Here is a 21,452-nt window from a genome sequence, read left to right as displayed (position 1 = left end):
CCAGTGAACCCCTGAAAGCCTCTAAGGACTGATAGTGGGTTGGAGATATCTTTTATTTCAGTGTTGTTGGTTCAGTCCTAGTTGGAGTCAGGAACCACTGCCACTGCATGGATCTTCAGTGTTTGAATAGTAAGAGATGGGAACCTTAGCCTGGGTCCTCCAGGAGAGCAATCACATCTGCGAGTAATAAAGAGACTGAATGAAGCTGGAGTTTTAGATGTTTTAGGGGTGGCTTGTCTTTGCATGAGTGTTCATAATTCAACTTTGGATGAACCTTTCCCTTAAGACATGTTTTTTGGTATACCAGGGTGCTAGAAGGAAAAAAGGAAGGCAGGTGTTTGTTCTCCATAGTGGTATGAGCATCTTTGGCAGAAGTCTTCCTCCAGACACCATGACCTCAGATGTATCTCCCTCTCGTCGGTTGGGTCTAAGCATGAGTCTTGTGAGGAGCAGCTGAGGGAACTGGCGATTTTTAGTCTGGAGAAGAGGAGGCTGAGGGAAGGCTTTCTTGCTCTCTACAACTACTTGAAAGGAGGTTGCAGCGAAGTGGGTGTTGGTCTCTTCTCCCAAGTAACAAGTGATTGGATGAAAGGAAATGGCCTCAAGTTGTGCCAGGGGAGGTTTAAACCGGTTATTAGAAAACAAAATTCACTGAAAGGGTTGTCAAGCGTTGGAAGATGCTGTCCAGGGAGGCAGTTGAGTCATCATCCCTGGAGGTGTTTAAAAGACATGTAGAAGTTGTGCTTAGGGACATAATTCAGTGGTGGACTTGGCAGTGTTAGGTTTACGGTTGGAGCCAATGATCTTAAAGGTCTTTTCCAACCTAAATGATTCTGTGATTCTATTCCAAAGGGCACAGTGCACAGGCATGGGGAACACGTGTGTTGCCCATGCTGTGGGGAGAACTGCCTGTCTGGCATCACTCAGCAGCATGACATTGATAGAGAAAAACAAACAGCGGGCTGTTTTGGAATAATTTGGTGAAATGCTGTCGCCTGGCATAGAACCAAAACACTGCTTAAATCAGGATAAACACAGTCTGGATTCCACCCTCATTTTCCATTCCCAGTCTGCCATGGAGTTATTTTATTTTAACTGTGTGTAAATCTTACCACATTTCCCTGCAAGGTGCTTAGCACTGCTGCTGCGAAGTTACTAGAGATGAGGGCATATTTGTGAAAACAGGGAAAGATGGGTAATGCAAGGACCAGCCTACAATCAGTTACGGATTTTGAACTGATTGTCCTTTGTGTAGAACAGGGAAGGGACAGTCCCAAGCAGAAAGGAGCAGTAAAGGAGCCTCATTTTTAATGTAGTTAGAGCATATGTTGATACCATAAAGTAGTGCTAGTAATAGCAATAAAATTATTAATAGTTAATTCCATGGCAAAGGCTCTAGCAGCATCATGTAATGGTCCTTCTTGTTTGATTGTTATAATGCTCCCTGTCTGTGTCTTGGCTTGTGTCGACTAGCAAAGTGCAGATGTGGTCCAGGGAATGGCAAGGCTCATGGAGGTGTGCTTCTGCCCCTCTACTCTGCTCACATGAGAACGAGATGCTAGTGCTTCGTTGTCCTGAAATAGCCCTAGGAACCCCCCCGAGTCATTTATACATACCAGAAATCCAAGCTAATTAAGCTTTGGAAAAAGGACTGGAGGGCAATATTATTCTCTTCCATTTCCAGGGGGTCCAAATAGGCCCCCGGGAAGTTAAGACCAGTGTTTGCAAGCTAAAGCAGATTGGCTGAGAGGACTTTGAAAAGATTGGCTTAAACGATGGAGCCACACTTACACAGTTGACCTGTGAGCAAGCTGGGAACAGACCCCCTTGTGCTCCTCGCTTGTGGTCTCTTTGCTTAGTACTCTGATTCCCAAACCGCAGCTCACAGAGGGATGCAAAGTAGATCACGTCTGCACATGAGAGCCCTATTAAGCAGTGATTTCAGGAGCTTTGCCAAGCAAAGTGCAGTGGGAGAGGGGCAGGGAAGGAATAAAACACAGTGTATTTTTAATTATGATGGTTCATATGTTTGGGAACAGCTGGCTGGGCAGTAGTAGAGCGGTCCCTAGAGTTACTATGAGCCTGATCCAGCCCTCCTTGATATCAAGACTGGAAACTGAGGCACTGAGAGCACAAGCTGGTGATTCAAAGAGTGGCAGCAAATTGACAGAGGGATTGGCAACTGGCAGGTAGTAGATAATGCATAATGTTAACTCCTGTAATTCCCTGCCAGCCTGAAGGAAATTATCCTGACAATTCCTATTAACAAGTGGCTGCGTGACCACTCCCCTGTCCTGAGAGCTTCATCAAAGCTGTTTACTAAACGCAGATTGCCATGTTGTATCTTGAAAGCAGACTCAATACCAGTGAAGAGGTAGCAATTGTTAATAAATAGTAGCACGTTAAGATGTCTCTCTGGGTGATTTTTGTGTACTGTAATTACATGGAATTGCCTGTTAGACTGGCCAAATTACATAAAAGGGGCCCTCAGCTCCACAAATGCATTCCCAATAATGGGTAATATTAACTTTGGCACGAGAAGCCTGTAGTTATGATACAAAGGAAGCAAAATGAGGTACTAATCCCTGGACTTCTCTTGCAATGGCATGGGCTGAGCTGGGAAAGATGTTGTGTTGTTCCAGAAAGAAGCTGTGAAGCAATTATTTATTAATGATGCCACTAAACAGTCTTCACGGAGGGATCTCAGAGTCCTGAGTACTGTGTGCAGTTTCAGGCACCACAATATAAAAAGAATATAAAGTGACTGGAGAGTGTCCAGAGGAGGCCACAAAGTTCGTGAAAGGTTTAGAAGGGAAGCTGTATGAGGAGTGGCTAAGGTCACTTGGTCTGTTCATCCTGGAGAAGAGGAGACTGAGGGGAAACCTCGTTGCAGTTTACTGCTTCTCACAAGGGAAGGAGGAGGAGCAGGTGCTGATCTCTTCATAGAATCATTTAGGTTGGGAAACACTTCTTAGCTTATCCAGTCCAACCTTCAGCCCAACACCACTGTGCCTACTAAACCATGTCACAAAGTGCTACATCTACATGTTTTCTGGACCTTTCATCACTCTTTCAGCAAAGGAATTTTTCCTAATATCCAATCTAAACCTCCCTTGGCACAACTTGAGGCCATTTCCTCTCATCCTAACACTTGTTACTTGGGAGAAGAGACCAGCAACCACCTCACTACAACCTTCTTTCAGGGATCTGAAGAGGGCAATAAAGTCTCCCCTTAGGCTCCTTTTCTCCAGATTAAACAGGCTCAGTTTCCTCAACTGTTCTTCATAAGAGGCATCAGTGGCAGCATCATCAGCTGAGTTGTGTCGAGAGCCTGATTCTCACCCAGGTGAAGGTCTCAGAGCATCACTCATTATCAAGGTCACTAAAAGTTATTGTGTATGGCTGTGCATTGCCACCCTTTGGGTTAGCTACTGTCCCTCTGTCCAGAGGTTGCACTGGAGTACATGAGTGATGCTTTATCATATAACTGCAGTGTGTATGTTTGTATACAAAGGGCATGAGCCTAAATAATAAACCCAGAATCTAACTGAATACGGACTAAAAACCAGTCAGGGTTGTTTTGGCACATGACAAGAACATGTTCACCTCTTGGTCGTTCAGCCCTTCTGACTTGTTTTCTTACAACACCGACATACACCTCTTTGTTTAGAAAGTTGTTCACTTTTGTGAGTACTGGTAAAAGCATTATTTTTCAGCAATTTCAACAACCAGCTCTCTGCTTTGACAAGGGTTGTCCAACCAGCGACAAAATCAATACAATGTGGCTTAAAAAACATCTCAAGAATCGAGATGAGCCTTTAGGCCAGTGACACAGTAAAATGGTTCCTGAGCAATTCCTGCAGTAAATCACACCCACATGGACCAGTTTGTTGTCAGAAGAATGTAATGCAGGGAAGGAGAAAGCGCTGGTCTTTTCTCGCTGGTGACCAATGATAGGACCCAAGGGAATGGCAGGATGATGTGCCAGGGGAGGGCTAGGGTGGACATTAGGAAACGGTTTTTCATCCAATGGGTTTTGGAGCACTGGAACAGGCTCCCCAGAGAAGCAGTCGTGATACCAAGCTTGTCAGTACTCAAGAATCATATGGACAATGCTCTTACATATATGGTGTGAATGTTGGGGTTGTCCTATGCAGGGACAGGATCCTTGTGGGTCCGTTCCAATTCAGGACATTCTATGATTCTATGCTTTGAGCTCATGACCTGTGAGGAGAGGTAGAGAGAGTTGGTTTTACAAGACAAATATAAGGGACAATCTAATCACAGCCTACAGGCATCAGAGAGACAATTACAAAACCTGTAAAATCAAACTCCTGTCACCTGTGCCTGACGATTTAACAAGGAGAAACGCCACAAACTGTAGCTTGGGAGGTTCATGTGTGACCTTAGGAAAACCCTGTCACTGGGAGAGTGTTGTGGCTCTAGAATGGTCATCAGAGGGATGGAAGCTCCCTGCCTTTGAGAATTTCCAAGGCTCATCTCAACAAAACCATAGCCATCCTCACCTGATGTTAGTGGTAGTCTTGCTCCAAGTAGTAAATTAGATTAAGAAGCTCTAGATGGGCCTTGCAGCCAGTACTTCTGTAATTTTCTGACTTAATGAGTCTTTAATTTCAAACGTGCAGGAAGTCAAGCTCAAGGCAACCATTCTGAATAACAAACACATTTCTAAAAACAAAGAAAGCCCAGCAACCCCAAATTCCAAACTCATATGTCTATATTTAATTTGGGAGTAAAAGAAATGGTTTATTTTTTTGGTGACTGTATTGGTATCATGTGTACCTATAAAGACTTTGTTCAGCCTTTTGTGATATCAAGGACAAATAAAAGCTAAAAGAACAGCTTGCTTGTAAGGTCTCAGGCAAACTGTATGGCATTAGGAAATACAATTTTTGACTTTGTTCTAATTGGAGCCTGTTTGACCCTGGAGCCAAAGCAGGGTAATGGAACAAGCATGGCTTAAATGAAGTTGCTTTTCATGGTGTTCTGCGGAAAGTAAGAAAAAGAAAGAGAGAAATGCAGAGAATGTAAAGGCGGGGAAGAGCTGAAGAGATACATTAAGAGCAAGAAGAAGGGTCAGAATATGGAGAATGTCAAAGAAGGGGAGGAAAGAAAACAAAGGACAGGAAAAAAAAAGGAAGAAAGGATGAGAAGGAAATAGAAAAGAAGAAAGAAGCAAAGTGAAATTGTAAAGAAAAGGAGGAGTGTCCTTCTGCCCAGCTAGGCAGAGCAATGAGGTGGTAGGACAGCAAGCAGCTCCAGGCAGTAGCACTTGTTATTTCCATCCCAGATGATGTCATTGATTGCTTCTCTTCACCCTTGTCATGCTTGGTGACAGAATCGTAGGACTCACGACTCATAACGACTTGTGCTCTGTTCCTTCTTGACTGAGGCAAAAGGGTTTTTTTCCATTTCCAACTGGGCACAGCTTCGTTTGTATTTCAGGGTGCTTCTGGTTGGCACCCTTCAGCAGACATGGGAAAGTGGGGAGGGACAGGACATCTGGGACTATCTCCAGTCCAAGCAGGGGAAGACTTTGCTACTAAGCTCTCCTTTGCAGGCAACCATTTTGTTCCTAGAGTATGGTGCTGGGAAACTCCCATAAAACTGCTTTCTCACTTGCCTTGAGAATGCTTTGCTGTTTTTCTGTTGATATCACTATTTCTCTTTAAACCAACCTTGCTTTTTCCCTTCGTTCCCCTCCAAGGAAATTTCCCTCGCAAGGCTCAGATCCTATAGCATCCAACCACCTTCTGTCAAGGGGTTTAATTAGTCAGAAGAAATAAAACAAACGATGCTTCATTTGCCAGAGCAAAGAAGTGGGGGAGGGTGAAAAGAAGATAGGGAGGGCAGAGAAACCTTTAATAATGAAAAAAGCAAGCAAAAACTTAAGCTGCTTGGGTTTAAGCCCTTAGGGTTTGTTATTCCCAAAAGAGCGAGCTCCTGCTCTTATTGCAGCCAGTGTTTTTTTCTAGATATACGCCTTTGTGATGCCAACAGAAGCCCCTCCAGGTCTGAACCGACCATCCATTCTCTTTGAGAAGAAGGAATAAACTTCATATCATCTGCTCGGGATGAGGCCTGGTGGGCATGGGTTTTGTAACAGTCTAGGTGAAGAATAAAGAAAGAGGTAGAGAGCAGGATCTTTCTTTTCTCTGGGAAGGGCTGCAGGTAGACACCAATTATTGCCCACTGGTCTGGCTTGCAGTTGGCTAGTCAGTCATTTGTGTAATACCTTGGCAATGAGCAAACATCTGACCTAGGGATGGTCTACTACGTGCAACCTCTTACTTAGCTGATGGAGAATCCAGCTGAGGATTATAAGTGATGTGGGAAAGGGGATAGGAAAGGGAGTGAAAAAAACCCTGAGGTTGTTGGAGGTGGAGGGAAGGCAGAGAGGATGTGGAAGGGAGGGGAGTTATGATTACTGTGTTGGAGATATAGGGGCATAGCCCGCTCATCTTTTAAAATCCAAACTCCATTTCTTCCATTTCTCTTGAATGGTTTAGGATCAAGCTATGTGTTGGGCTTTTTTTTTGCTTTAATGGAGCTCCTCCCTTGCTTTTATCCAGTTACCCATGAAAAGTCAGTGAAATGAGACCTACTTAAATCAAATGTCACAATCGATGCTCATCCCAGGCCACCATTTGCACGATGTGAACTCATATTGCCGTAAGGGAGGAGCAGAAAGAGAAAAGGGGTTGAGAGTGAGCTTGGAGTGAGCGACCAAGGAACAATGCATGTCTGAGAAGCTTGTATTTTGCAGTGTGTTTATCATGACCATGTGTCTCTGAGGTGGGGCAGGGCTGTTGCACACCTGGGCTCTGCAGAGTGGGAAGCAAAGTACGGGTAGAAAAGGAAGAACAAAGGAAGGAGATTGCATCACTCTCTCCCATACCCCACACCAGTACCTGACTAAATCAGAGTCCTCTGTTCCCAGAAGAAAGTCCCTTACACATTTCAATTTGTAAGGAATAGGATATGATATTTCAGGACTTGTGGTGCCTGGAATATGTCCAATTTCAACGTTGTTTGAGGGAAGACAAATCAAAATGTTGATATTGTCATTGAAATTACTTTCTGTTTACCTAGTTCCCAAAAAACTGCTTCTAACCTTCTACAAATATTTGGCAGGAGTAAATTCTCAGGATGGGAGTGCAGACATGAGTCGATGTTAAAAAAAACACAGTGATCCAAGCCTCTGCGGAAGTTTAGAGAAAGAATCTACATGTGCGTTGTATTTTCCATGGGCACTTTGGGAAGCCATAGGTGGGAGAGATGCAGAACTTTGCTGGATTGCTTGGTGAATCTGAGTGCTGTGTTGTTCTTGCAGTTTCTGCACAATTGCTCACAGTTAAAAGGACTAAAGTATTGCCTGAAATCCAGTTCTGTAATTTCAGCAAGTGGAGTTAGGCTCGGCATCTAAAGCCTTTGTGTGTGTCTATGGTGGTGGGTTTGGAGAGTCCCAAGCCTCCTGTTTCACAGAGCAAACTCAAGGAAAAGATACAAGCATGCTGGGCTGGTGACGTGTAAGAGCTAATATGATCTGTAGGGAAGGGACATTAGAGACATAGCACCACACTGCAGTGCAGTTTGGCTTGCAGTCTGTAGCTGGTCTGCATCCAGTAAAGATCTCTCAATCAGCTTGTACTCCTTATATATGCCAGTTGGGCATTCAAGCCATTGAATGTGTCACTAAATTTTGTCTCAGATCCTTTAAGCTCTTGTGCCAGCCTTCCCAATAGCTCCTGTGGGGTTCGCTGCAGCAGTATGGTGAAAGTTTTGTTCCTCGTTAATTCCCTTCAATGAGATTCAAAATGTGAGAGGTGCCCTTGGTCAAAACATGCAAGTAAGGAGAATTTTCCCAAGCGCTTCAGACTGCAGGGAAAATTCAGCTCAGATCTCAACATACTAGAAATGTTTGACTCTTCTTGATGGTGGGTTCTGTGGAGTAAATCTGTATTGAATTAATGGACACGTACTTGCTTTACACATGTGTTGAGCTGGCCAGACTCCACTTCATGAAATGGTAGGCACGGTGGTGTTGGGCGGATGGTGGGACTGGATGATCTTAGAAGTCTTTTCCAACCTTAATGATTTTGTGATACTATATAAGCATAGCGCTGAGCCTTGCCTAATGTATTTTGCTTTGCAGCAGGCTCAGTAGCCTGGAACAGAGCTGCAGTAGCTTCAGCTTCATGGCATCCTGCTGATTGAAAGTTCAGGTTGAGCAGCCTCAGACCTGCCAAGAAAATGGTGTAGACAAGTCCTTAGAGGACTGCCTGTTCCATTCCCAAATTCATGCCTAATTACATTTTTTTTTCCCCTATGCTAAGCCCTTGCTATGTCAGAAACCATTTCATCTCCATGGCTGTAGCGATAGGTGTTGGTACTGCGCCAAGCTAAGAACAACCTTGACTGGCTCCCACACCTCTGCATACTGACTAATCATTCTAATAGAGGGTTCTCGAGTGTCTGCTATACGGTGGGTCTCTGCTTCTCTGCATTCATGCCAGCAGAGATCACTGATGTGGAAATGAGAAACATGATGGAAAAAAAGCCTGCATCAGAGATAGAAAAGTGGGATCCAGATCCTCACTCTAAGCTAAGAACAGGGGTAGTTTAGTTATATTAGTCTGGAAGGTACTGGCTAGTTAACCAGTCCCAGTGATGCAGAGAACTAGATTGGGAGAGGTTACAGCATGTGTGTTTGTTCTTGGTATTGGTACAGCTGATAATGAGTAGATCTTTTGAGATCAGACAAGAAAGAAGAACCATTCCATACCAGATTTTCCAATTAGGACCCCTGCATATGTAGAAACGCCTTGTATAGTTATGCAGGAGTAGTGAAATGATGGATGGTATGACTGGATGCTGGGTCCTTGGGGAGAATATACATCTTATTTTTTTCTTTGCTTGCTTCATTTCCTCCTTTTCCAGATGGGTTTTTGTAGCTGATGGAAGATTTTCACCTTCTTTTCATCCTCCAACCATCATCACTGCCATTCCCAGAAGAGTTAATTTTGTAATTTTTCCACTGCCTTTTGCTATCGCCTCATTAATTATCTTCAAAGTTTCACACTGGGTACGAAAGACCTGATTCTTCTCTTGCAACACATGCTTTTTACACCCCTCACCATGGATATCAGAATTATTAACCAGACTTCACACTGGTGTGTGTGGGAGTAGAATCAGGTCAAAAAAAAAAAAAAATGCTGGGTCAACCAGAAATAGATCTTGGTCATCTTTCCTCTTTATTTGTATGTGCAGTGCAATGTGAAGGTCAGGTGAGTTGACACACAGACAATTAGGAGGAAAGTTCTTGCCTTGAAATTAACCTGGTAGCATTTGGTGAGCGTCTTCTTTTTCATTTTAATGTCTTGTTTTCTTTCTTTCTTTCAGAACATGGAAAAGGTGCTGGTCCCTTCTGTCACATTAATTGTAGGCTGCGGAGTATCTTCGCTGACACTTTTGCTGTTGATTATCATTTATGTCTCTGTTTGGAGGTATGGCTTTCATTCTTTTCTCTTCTTGTTGGGGAAAGTAACTGTTTCTTGTTCTACATGGATCTTGGAGGTTTTGGTCTCCTGTTTTGGGTGTCTGGTGCCTGGGGAAGAAACATTTTGTAATGAGTGCATCCTGAAAAAAAGTCATTGTGGTGACTTAGTTGGCATTATTCTTTCTTTTTAGTGCCAGAGAAATTAGTACACTGAAATTAGTGCTATGACCCCATGTAGTTGCATTGTTCCATTTTCAAAACCCGCATGATGTTTTAGATGCCTTTGTATAGCCCAGGAAACCTTGTTGGCGGAGAGATGGACTTGCACTGCCTCCCAGAAGGCAGATTGCTTCAAGGTATTCCTGGTTGGGTCTTTGCTAACAGCGAAGCATCCATGATCTGTTATGAAAACATCTGTCCCGAAGAATTGACAGCACTTTTCAGGAGCTTAAGGATGTTAAACTGCATGGCTTAAATAACTTTCCAACCTCTTAGCTATGTTTTGCCTGTAGATTCAGATGCATATGGGATTTCTCAGTACATCCCATTGCAGACAGCTCCTGTACACCTATAAGCAGGTCAGGTGCAAACTTAAACAGTATCATTTATAGAAGCTGAAGTGGTTTAATAGCAAAGTTTTATCAAACAAAGGCCCATATTGGCCCATGCTCCTGGTAGCTACATGTTGTTGTTCTCTATAAGCTGAATTACCTGAGGTGTGTGTGGGATTTTCTTCCTGTAATGCATCATCGAAGACCTGAGACCCACTATGAGACCTATACCTTTCCTAAACCCATGGCAAACACTCTGTGACCTTCATGACTGTAAGCTAAAGAAAAGAAAGAAAATCAGAACTGGGTGAATAACTGTGAAATGAAATGGAGTGGCAGCAGAGAATACACTGTTTCGAAACCATTGGTGACCCAACTTCGGTTTGGGGAGAAGGAACCAGTCTGAGGCTCTTATTTTGTGATAATGATTCTTCTTAGTAGGGAGGAAAGGGTAAGTTCAGCTGAGACTTGTGAAACAAGGTAACTTTTTGTACCCTTTGATAGAGGAAAGAAAGAAGAGAGTAAAAATGAGCAAAACTGCATTTTTTTTTGTTGATACTGTGACGGTGCATAGTGGCTGGTTAATTATGGCAAGTGCTCTGAGCTGAAGACTGATCATAATAACATTTATCTAGAACTCAGGTTTTTCCGTGCCTGGGGTATCATTGGATGTGCTCAAGTCCTTGTCCTCTCCTGCTTTTCCTCAGGCTGGGCAGCACTGGGCAGCGCTGGTAGGTGACTTACTGGTGTCACTGGTGTCAGGATCAAGTGGAAAGTTAGGATAGAGGAGTAAAGAGCAAGTGTTCGAGCCTCACCCTCTGTTTCCAATCAGAAACAAGTTCAGGATCTGAAAACCACATTTAGACATGAGGTTGAATCAGTTTGGAGCATGCCAGAGTCATTTAGAATAACATGATGTATTTTCTTCCAGGAATGTGCCCCTCAATATTTACTGTTTCCGAGGACAGTAAAGTTAATTGCTTGCCCTGTTTAAAATATGCTCTTTTTAATTCCTCATTCCAGTTTTTGCATTATGCCCATGCCCAAAATGATCAACATGAATGGGGGGACATGTTTATGGGAGGCTTGAATGAGCACTTCTGAGCTAGCCCAGGATGGACATGCATTTCCAAGTGATCCTGAGACCAGCTATGTCTTGGTTAAAGGACTCTATTCTAAGTCTCTTTGTGTAAATATTTGTAAAGCATGATCAAGTGATCTCTAGAATTTCTCTTCGGTGGGCTGAGTTTGTTTCATTTCTTCTCTGTAGATCATGTTTTCATGTTTTCTAAACTTCACAGCATTCCCATAGCTGAGCCCTGAGCACTCTATGTGTCCTTTTTATTTTAGGCATAGCTGCTGGACATGAATGTGCTGTCCTTTTAATGGTCTCAGGAACATCATAGTCAACATTATCTCCTGGCATCTTCTCCTATCTTCATTCTGCCCTCAATGTTATATAGTCTGGTAGACAACAGCTGGAGGAATGCTCAGAAGTGGGATCAACAGTATTATTCCAGCTGTTGTTACTAAAATATAGGAGCCATATCAAAGTGATCCTTTCTCACCATGCAGAGAACAAAATCCTTATGCCCTGCCAGCCTAGTGTTCTCACCAGAGCTCAGCTATTTCGAGGAGCTTTGGTTGGGAAATTTCCCATTCAGACCTCTGGACAAGGACATCTGGATCATGGATACATATACTCAGCTTTAGTATGAAACACTTCTGATGAATAAGCTCACTGAGGCTGACAATTTGGAAACATTCCCAGAATTTTGCCCAGCTAGGGTTTGTTTATACACGGGAAGCATAAAGAAAGGGTAGGAGACAAAGAAAGAAAGGAACACGGTAGAGAAAAAGGGACAGAGTAAAATTGGGGTGATCCCGGCTTGAGGCTGCATATGAGAGAGGAAATGAATTTACCCTCTGCTTCCCATTCAAAATTCCCAAATAACGATCGCTTCTAAGTGGCACATACACAGCCATCAGCATGAATGGCCTGAGCTTTTTGATGCAAGTGATCACTTCAGACACAGCCAACTTGGCACAGTCTCATGGAAAACTGGACGTAGTTTCTGTTTGACGGCTGTTGGTGGCCTGTTGGTGGCCTCACTCCAGTTCCCAGTAGACAGATGGCTGCAAAAACTCTGCTGCAGATGGTGCATCTCTGGCCTTATTAACAGCCTCGACAGAGAGGTCAGTGACACAGTGGGCCACAGAAGTGGAGTGACCTTGTTACATCTCGGCAGTGGTTGTCCTGGATCACAGCTGGAGACACAATATGTGTGTGGGCCACGTGCTCCACCACCCATGTGGAAAAAGAGGAGGAATTCAAAACAAAAGAACTTCTCTCTTGAAAACTGGCATGAAAATGAAAAGCTGAGGAGAAAACGAAGTGTTTGAGGGCCAGAACAGGTGAAATGACTTAGTACCACATTTCTCTAAGCTTTGGTTTGTACCACTCCTTTCAAGCAACTCCTTAACACAGTGGCATTTCGGGAGTGCCTGAATGTGTTTTCCATCCCTGAACTCATTGCAGTTCAACTGCCTGGAGTCAGTGACCTTTCCATAGCATGGAGATCAATGTTTGCTATCGAACAGCTCTTCCACCAGCCCATCAGCATGTGGGGCACGGCAGACCTTTTTCACTGGAGGCAACTGGGTGAATGCTGAATTGCTCAGAGATATCAGCGCAAGCTTTTCTCGCTCCCTGCCCATAGAAGCCTGAGGATTGATTTAGTGGTTGTCAATTAGCTCTCAAGGGGCTTTTAACACTTGCTTTAAACCCACGAGCTCTGCCTTTGCTGGAGATGCTGAGGCACTTGGTGGCCCTGGTGGGAGGTAGCAGGAATGAGTAAGTGCACAGAGAAGGATGTGTGTAAAAGCAGTGAGAAAGCAAGAGTGACTCAGTGTTTGTGAAGAGAGAGGGAGTGTAATGGGGAGAGAGAGACAGACTGCAGGGTTTTCCCACCTTGTCCATCTGTCTCGGTTTGCACGGGGCTTCCCCACATCATGCAGGACCTGCTCCAGAGCAGAAGTTCCATACATTTGCAGTGAGAGCTTTCCCCTGCTTTGGTGGCTGAGTACAGCATATTTTGATAAGTAGGGAGAATCCATGTATCAGTCAAGGAGTAGCGAGGCAGCACCTTGGAGTAGCTTTGTCTTTGTTGGAGATCTCTCCTCTGGCAAAACCCATCAAGTTCTGTGGTTTTTCCCTTTGTGATACAGTCCCTGACCTCTTTGGCCAAAGGGCTTGGATAGTAAGGCTAATTTCTTTCTGTGGAGCATTCTGTGCTGGAGATGGTAAAATGTAAGGAAAAAAAGCAAGCATGGCAGGAGGCTTTCTTAGCATCAGAGAACTACCAGGGTCAGGCTACCAAGGAGAACTATAGAAGTGTTGCCCCGGAATGCAGGATCGAATTAGGAAAGTCAGACTTCAGCTGCATTTGAAACTGGTAAGGGATGTGAAAGGCATCAAGAAGAGCTTCTGTAGGTACGTCAGCTCCAAAGGATTATTCAAGGAAGTGCTAGCCCAGTGTTGAGAGAGGCACATACCCTAATGTAGAGGGTAGTAGAAAAGGTGAAGTTACTCAGTGCCTCTGTCACCTTGTTCTATTGGCACAGTTGCTCCCAGGCACCCACGTTCCTCTACCTAGTGGCAGAATCTGGGGAAGAAAATGCTATCCACTGCAAAGGAACAGAATGCAGAGGACCACTGAAGTAAGCTGGGCATTTGCAAGTCCATGGGACTGAATGGGATGCATGTTGAGGGAGATGGCTGGTGTAACTGTGGGGCCACTCTCTATCATCTCTGGAGGTTTCTGGTGGCTGGAAGAAGGCAAATGTTACACCCCTCTTTAAAAATGGCAAGGAGGAGGATCCAGAGAACAACTAGCTGGTCAGCCTACTCACAGCCCCTGGGAACAGTAAGGAGCAAGTAGTTTTAAAGGTTATTTCCAGGCAAAATGATGGACAAGAACGGGATTGTGAATAGACAGTACAGTTTTATTGAAGGCAGATTGTTCCTGACTGACCTATTTCCCTGTTGTGATGGGATGACTGGTTGTGTGGACTGTGGAGAGAATTAGGTGTTGCATATTGTGACATTACCAAGCCTTTAACACAGTCTCCTGTAACATCTTTGTATCCAGACCAGGGAGCTGTGAAATGGATTGATGGCTTCTAAGGTGGCTTAATAGCTGCATGGAGTCCATGCAGGCTTAAAAGGTAGTGGTCAAAGGTTTGAAATCTAATCAGGAGCTGGTTACTAGTTGCATCTGATGAGGGTTGATACTATGGTTAATATTGTCTATCTTCTTTAACAACCTGGGTGATGGGTTGCACCTTCAGTGGGTGAAAATGCACCTTCAGCAGGTTTGTGAATTGATGCCAAGTGGGAGGGATGACTGGCACGCTGGAGAGCAGCACTGCCATTCAGAAAGACCTTAGCAAACTCAAATTACAGGCTGGAAATACGGCACAAGAAAGACAAATGCTTAGTCCCGCACCTGGGACAGGATAACCACATGGAGCAGGATGGCTGGGGACTGACTGGCCTTGTAATGCCTTCACAGGGGAGGCTTTGCCTGTTCTGGTGAACCACAGTTTGGAAATGAATCAGCAGTGCACCTGTGAGGCAATGAAGGCCAACATTATATTGGGCTGTATAGGCAAGAATATAGCCAACAGGTTAAGGGAATGGATGATTCTCCTTTGCTTGACACTCATGAGGCAACATCTGGAAAAGCATGCCCAATATTGGTCTGCCCCAATACAAGAGATGTCAGCAGACAAGTCCAGTGGATGCTTGGAGAGGTGGAGAACTTGATGTAGAAGGAGGCAAAGGGAACAAGGCTTAGTTAGCTTGTAGGAAAGGAGGTTATTAAGGAGGAGTCACAGAGATGTCAAACAATTTGCAGGAGTGTACAGTGAAAGGTCTAGAGGCACCAGCTGCAGCAGGAAAGAAATCCAGCTGGATATAAAGAAAAATAATCCTTCACCATGAGAGCAGTTAAGCACTGTAACAAGTCATCCAAGAGAGGTGGTGGCATTTCTGTTCTTGGCAATTTTCAAGACTTGATTGGACAAGACACTGAGAAACCTGATCAGACTTTGAAATTAGTCCTTTTTTTGGCAGAAGATAGGACTGGGAACTTGAGAGGTTTTTCCCCCAACCTAAATTATTCTGATTCTGTAATACTATGCATTGCCAACCTACATCTCATTCTGTGGTGGTTTAGGAATGTAGGGAACATCATGGACTCTCAGTGCATGAAGGGAAGCATAGAGAAAGGAGAGGCTTGTTTAAGGGAGGAAAAATCTGAAGACAACTGATTATCTTCCCTTACATTCGCGTACCTATGGTCAACTCATTTCTTACCCTTTCTGGCCAGAGGAGACATTTGAAGTGCACAGTTATGTCAGTTGGATGATAGTGTTTCTATACAAAGTTATTATTACATTCCCACCAGGACAGAGTCCAAATCTCCATTTGTATCCCCTAGAAGCTGTTGACTGGAGACTTGATGTTTAACTTCACACAATCAAAGCATAGATAGATTGGTGGCTCGATATGCTCTGGCCACAAATGGAATAGGATCCAGCCGATTAACAGCATTGTATTGAGCCAAATGAAATAGGAAAATTTGGGATCAGATTGACCATGAAAACAAAAGAAGTCAACTCACTTTCCAGCTGATCTGGAAGCCTGAATTTTGTACTCTATTCCGGGGTTTGATGAGTTTTAGGGAGAACTACTTATAAACCAGATTTCCAACACCCTAAGTATAAATTCAGGTTACTTTCCCTTAGTGACTTTTTTGTGTCCAGGAGAGCATACGTTTGTCTGAAAGTAAAACTTGAAGGGAAATTGAAATCGAAGTTTTGCACTCTTTATTAGAGCTAAAGCACAGGTTTACGCTTGGTGTGCAGTAAAATCATCCTGCCCATCTAGTCAGAACCTCAAACTCTGCAACCTAAGCACGACCAACTCAGTCTTGCTAAAATTAGTTAATGAAATTAAATTCCCAATATAAATAGTTGATGTGCTGGAATAGAGGAAATAATCCTGCATTAGCCTCCAGGGGTGAGCTGGTTGATTAATAGATCTAGTTCTAATTTCTATAAGCATCAGCATCTACTTTTCAGTCATCTGGTATTCCGGAGGGGCACTTGGCAAATCACTGAGATTATTCACATGTATGAGGGTTTGTATGGTCAGGTCCCGGTTCAATCTTTGAGGACTTGCACTTCTGCAGTTCCCTTTTAATTTTATTGGGTAAATAAAAGTGCCTTTAAAGACATTTTCCTCCATAGCCAGTGGTTTGAATTAATGATCCTGCACATATCTCAGCATCAAGTTGGTGCTGTGCTACACGTTGCAAATCAGAAATGACAAATAGCTTGCTCCTGCAAGGTGCTGAAGGCAATAGCTTCCTAACTTGGATCCTTAATGTCCCAGACCCACAGCTTCGGTTAAGTATTTGGCCTAGTTTTGAGAAGTGTTAAACCTCTTTGTCTGGGCAAAAACAAAACAAAAAAAAAAAGCCACGAATACTTCTCCCTTCAGGACTGGTTGTTAGGTTAAACAAAGGGGAATGCTGAATCACAAACACTTTGTTGTGAAGGTGCATGCATTTGTAATCCGCTTTCATTGCCAGCATGCCTGTGGCTCTTCTATTTGGGAATCTTTCCATGTGTTGCCTGTATGTTTTCTTTTAAGCTCCTTTTCAAATCCCCTTTCAAGTAAGCAGAACTAAAGAAGACTTGCAGCATTCTACTGGTTTTGGAGTGTCTCAGACTAGGGACCAGGCTGGCCCCTAGTTTGTTGACTCATGCTCATAACTCCACCATTGGTGGGGGAGGATGGAGAGCTCTGTGGGCTGAGCACGGGACCCAAGCTCTCCTCCTCCCTTTTCCCTTTGTTCTTGTCTGGTTTAAGTACAAAATCTGCAGGAAATGGGCAATCTCCTACCATGACCTTTGGTAGAGCCCGGCCCAATGCAACCTGCACCTGGTTGATGCTTTTCAGAGGTAACTTAAATTTGTAACAGGATGGATATCCCTCCCCCTCTTCTTTTGCTGCAGGTATATTCGCTCAGAGCGCTCTGTGATTCTTATCAACTTCTGCCTATCCATCATCTCCTCCAACGCTCTCATCCTGATTGGACAGACTCAGACCCGGAATAAGGTAGGAGATCAGTTGAGCTTTGTTTGTTTGTTTGCTTTTCCCCTGATTTAGCACTGGAATGATCCATTCAGGCAGCGCTTCCTCATTTTTCCTCCATCTGTTAATTAGCAACATGTCAAAAACACGACTAAATGGCAGATTTCAATTTTCTCTCTCGCTCTCTCTTTGATAATTTGTCACCATCCTCAGGGCTTTGATTAAAACCAATGTGATATTTTTGAATATCTGCCTAGAGTAGCTGGCACATGGCACAGTGAAGAAACATGGTTATTTGCAAGGCTTTAGTCATTTTATTTTCCAAAATTTACAAAGAAAGACAGGTTGGGAAAGGGCTTTAAAAAACCAAAAATCCAATATCTCAGCATTACATTTATTTCTCTATCAACTTTTATACTCCGAGCTTAAAGCACTTGGCAGATGTCAATGAACACAGCCACAAAGTACACCTTTTTGGGGGGTTAGGAAGCATTGCCAGATGTGCTGTGCATGCTGCAGAGCCGGAGGCCACAAGGGACTCACTGCAGTGTGACTCAAGCAGTAGAGGCAAGACGTAATGTGGATTTTCAAGCCATGTACGCTGGTTGTACATACATGCCTTGCCACTTTACAGACCCATCTGGAGAGATGTTTGTTGCCTGTATGACTTTTCTCGAGTTAAAGGACTTTCGGTTTCCCCTTTGGTGTCCGGTATAAAAAAATCACATCTGATCATTAGTATTTTCCTCTTGTACATTTTCCCGTCTTCCGAAGTGCTCCAACCATCATAATTGATGTATTAACCTGAAAGAGGAGTGATTTAGATGAGATATTAGGAAGAAAGTCTTTCCTGTGAGAGTGATGAGACACCCAGGTTGTCCAGGGAAGTCATGGTTGCCCCATCCCTAGATGTATGGGGCTTGGAGCAACCTGATCCAGTGGGAGGTGTCCCTGCCCATGGCGTGGGGGTGGGAACTGGATGATCTTTAAGGTCCCTTCGAACCCAAACCGTTCTATGATTATATGAACACCACTAAGCAGAAAAGTGAGGCAAGAAGCGTCCTCCACTACTCTTGCTGCCAAAGTTGCAATCAGAAGTCAAAATTTAGTTTTTAATTAACAGTAACTAATGACCAGCCAGTTTTTTCGAGCCTCTAGTTTGGCAGCCAGAGCATGCTGTCACTTTTGGAAGCATTTCTGGAGAGAAGCCACAGGGTTTATTGAATCACAGAGACTCATTTCTATAGAGGGCCCTTTAGGTTAGGGCTAAGTTATGTTTTAGGAGGAGCTTTGCATGTGCTTGAAGCGTATGTGTGTAGAGCAGTGTGGAGAGATGCATACAGCCAGCCCTGCTCCTATTAAACAAGTGCCCTTTAGAAACTAAATTCTCAAAGCAGAGCTGTCTTTCATGGCCAACGCTGATTTCTCAGGGCAAGAGGTGGAGAAAGGCTGAACAGAGCTCTCACTTACCCTGGGTGCATTGTCTGCAACCCCAGGTGTATGCTAGGAGCTTTGTTCCGTAGAAGGAAATACTGAGAGATACTCAACCTGACAAACCATAGCTGGGCCTCCTCTTTAGTTATTCTTCTTCAAGGCAGAACAGAAGGTGGAAGTCTTTACTCTCTCCCACCCTCTTCAGAGTACAGTTATGAGCCCAGGTTCTCCCTTGTGCTTTTTTCTCACAGAACTCAGGGTGTTCACTGTCAAGAGTTGCTAGTGAGGATTCAAAGCTCCCGGCTGCAATTGCATGAGACAGATTAGCTCTTTGCACATACATATGCATGAAACACCATAAATAGAAAGGTTATTCTTGGATTTCCGCTCAACCGTCTAGTAAACAGTCGCTGGCAGGCAACAGAGAAAGAAAACTATACCGAAAAGAGACAAAGGAGTGTAAATTAGGATTTTATTCACATTCAGTTATTGATAATGGAGCATCTTCAAATGTTGGTGATTGATTTATAATTGCAGTTTCTCTAGGAGAATCTCTATGATGTTAGTTTCTCTGGAAATGCCAAATTCTCCCTTGATTTCCATCTGTGTAAACTCAAAGGCAGAATTCCACCCCTGGATTTGCTAAGCTTTTTGAAGATAAAAGGCCTGGGAAAAGGCAAAAAAATTACAGTCAGCAATAACTTGATACAAAAGAAATGAATGCTGCATGTACTGGCCATATCTCAAAGGCACGGCTACATGCTGCATGGAAATGGATTTCTCCTCTTAAATGAAGACAAGAGCTAACGGCCTTGACAGACTGACAAGCTCTGCTAGATCTTTCTGCAGTAGCTTGGGACATCATATCCTTGTGCTTAGGCATTCATGGAGATTTTTTTTTCCTTAGAAGGAAGGAAAAACCTGCAGCAGAGCTGGCAGAAGCAAATATGTGCCTGCCCATCTGTTGGCCAAGTTCACAGCCTGGCTTCAGTTGAGGCAATGGGTTTATATTGGCCCATCTGAGATGTGCATAGAATCGTAGAATCATGGAATGGTTTGGGTTGGAAGAGACCCAGTTGAGATGAAGTGTTACGGTATAGGTAATATTCATACAAACTCACCATTTGAAACGGAGGAATCTTGTTCATATTGCCCAGTGGAACATTCACAGCATCATAAGAATTGTTTGGATTAGAAGGGACCTTAGAGATCATCCAGTTCCCACCCCCGTGCCATGGGCAGGGACACCTCCCACTGGATCAGGTTGCTCAAAGCCTCATCCAACCTGGCCTTGAACAGCTCTAAGGACGAGGCATCTACAACTTCTCTAACAAACCTGTTCCAATGTGTCACCTCCATCATTGCCAATAATTTCTTCCTAATATCCTCCTCTCTTCCCATTCTTTTCTATCAAAATTACCTGGCTGAGCAAAAATACCTGGAAAATGTATCTCTCTGGTATAAAATTGTAAAGCAAGGTTTTTCTCTTCCCTTTAAAAATTACTAGCAAATTGGGCAGAACAAAATCAAAATGGTAAAATGAACAGTGTGGTATCTCTTATTAGCATAAAAAAGAAACAAACAACCCAAAACTCTAAAATAACAATGTCTTAAAATACATTCCTGAAAGCATCCTGTGTTTGTGTTTTAAATAGGTCAATAAACTGATGAATTACAATCACCTGGACTTTTTAAAAAATTGATATTTACTTGAAATTATCATGTTGAGCTGTGTTATTTGTGCTTAACTGTCTTCCAGATTCCATTTATAGGCAGAATACCAAGGGGTTTTGTGTCAAAGACAAATACAGAACAAAAAGACAGTTCCTGTCAAAAAGAACAAACAGTTGTACTTTTTTTTCATGACCTCAGATAACGTTAGTTTGCGCCAGTGTATGAATCGAGAGCAATCTGATAAAATCAGGATAAAAGACACTGCGCATGAGAGGTCTGTGTTAAAAGATGCTGGTGGATGCAAAAAGGGGAAGATTCATTGACCGTAAACCTAAAATCCATGCTTCCTGATATAACTCAAAGCAGAGCAATTCTTCATTGTAAACCTCCCCCTCCCCCCTGCCCTGAATGCTTTAAGCCATTTTTTTTTTTCATCCAGAGTGACTTTTAAAGTCTCTTTGCTCTCCCTTCTCCTTGGGAGCCACTGGAGTTTCTTCCCATAATTTCCTTCTCAAGTATATTGATTCACGGTTTCAAGCTCGGAGATTAAGCACAGTTCTGACAGAGTTAAACAGAGCAGCACCAATTTACACCAGTGAAAGATTTGGCCTTGCTGAGTTAAAAACAAAGAGGAGCTTGTCAGCTTTCCAGTCCATCTCCCTGGCACTACAGGATTGTTCTTCATAATGCATTTGCTAGTACTTTCCCTAGTTTAATTTTAAATGGCTTACGCTCCTTGCATTTCCCTTGAGAGATTTCCCCACTGAGTAACAGAGCTCTTCACAATGAAATTCCTTCTAATGTACTTTCTATTTTTTTTTCCCCCTTTCCTCTTTTCTTGTCTGCTAGTAGCTATATGCTTCTGGACAACCCCATACCTCTCACGTTTGCAGCCCTTACCAGCCCCTGGCAGTCGTGATTTCACCCTGCTCTCGTGGCTTAACTCTTTCACTCAGCAATTCTTCCCTGGCAGGGACCAATCTAAATTGCCTCCCTCTGATTTCGTTTCTGCAACTCGGCTGCCAACAGCATGGTGCTTTGCAAATCTTTTTTGCTGAGATGAGCGCACATCTTACGAACTGCTGCACCCTCCCTGAGAGGGTCATGG

The 21,452-nt window shown here is 43.5% G+C and overlaps 1 protein-coding gene across 3 annotated transcripts in view; it reads left to right on the top strand.

Annotated features, from left to right (window-relative positions):
- The window catches only part of ADGRB1 (adhesion G protein-coupled receptor B1), a 307,402-nt gene that overhangs the window by 219,381 nt on the left and 66,569 nt on the right, over positions 1-21,452 (top strand). For 2 of the 3 annotated variants that reach the window (XM_054058903.1, XM_054058905.1), the window contains exons 19-20: positions 9,424-9,527; positions 17,158-17,260. In XM_054058903.1, the coding sequence (XP_053914878.1) occupies positions 9,424-9,527; positions 17,158-17,260 (207 nt within the window). Of the gene's footprint in view, positions 1-9,423; positions 9,528-10,706; positions 10,803-17,157; positions 17,261-21,452 lie in introns of all 3 variants that reach the window. The other variant, XM_054058902.1, reaches the window with a different exon arrangement.

The sequence above is a fragment of the Cuculus canorus genome, chromosome 2, assembly GCF_017976375.1.
Source record: "Cuculus canorus isolate bCucCan1 chromosome 2, bCucCan1.pri, whole genome shotgun sequence".
NCBI classification, from domain to species: domain Eukaryota; kingdom Metazoa; phylum Chordata; class Aves; order Cuculiformes; family Cuculidae; genus Cuculus; species Cuculus canorus.
The sequence above is the reverse complement of the archived record's forward strand: the minus strand, read 5'-3'. Positions and strand labels throughout refer to the sequence as shown.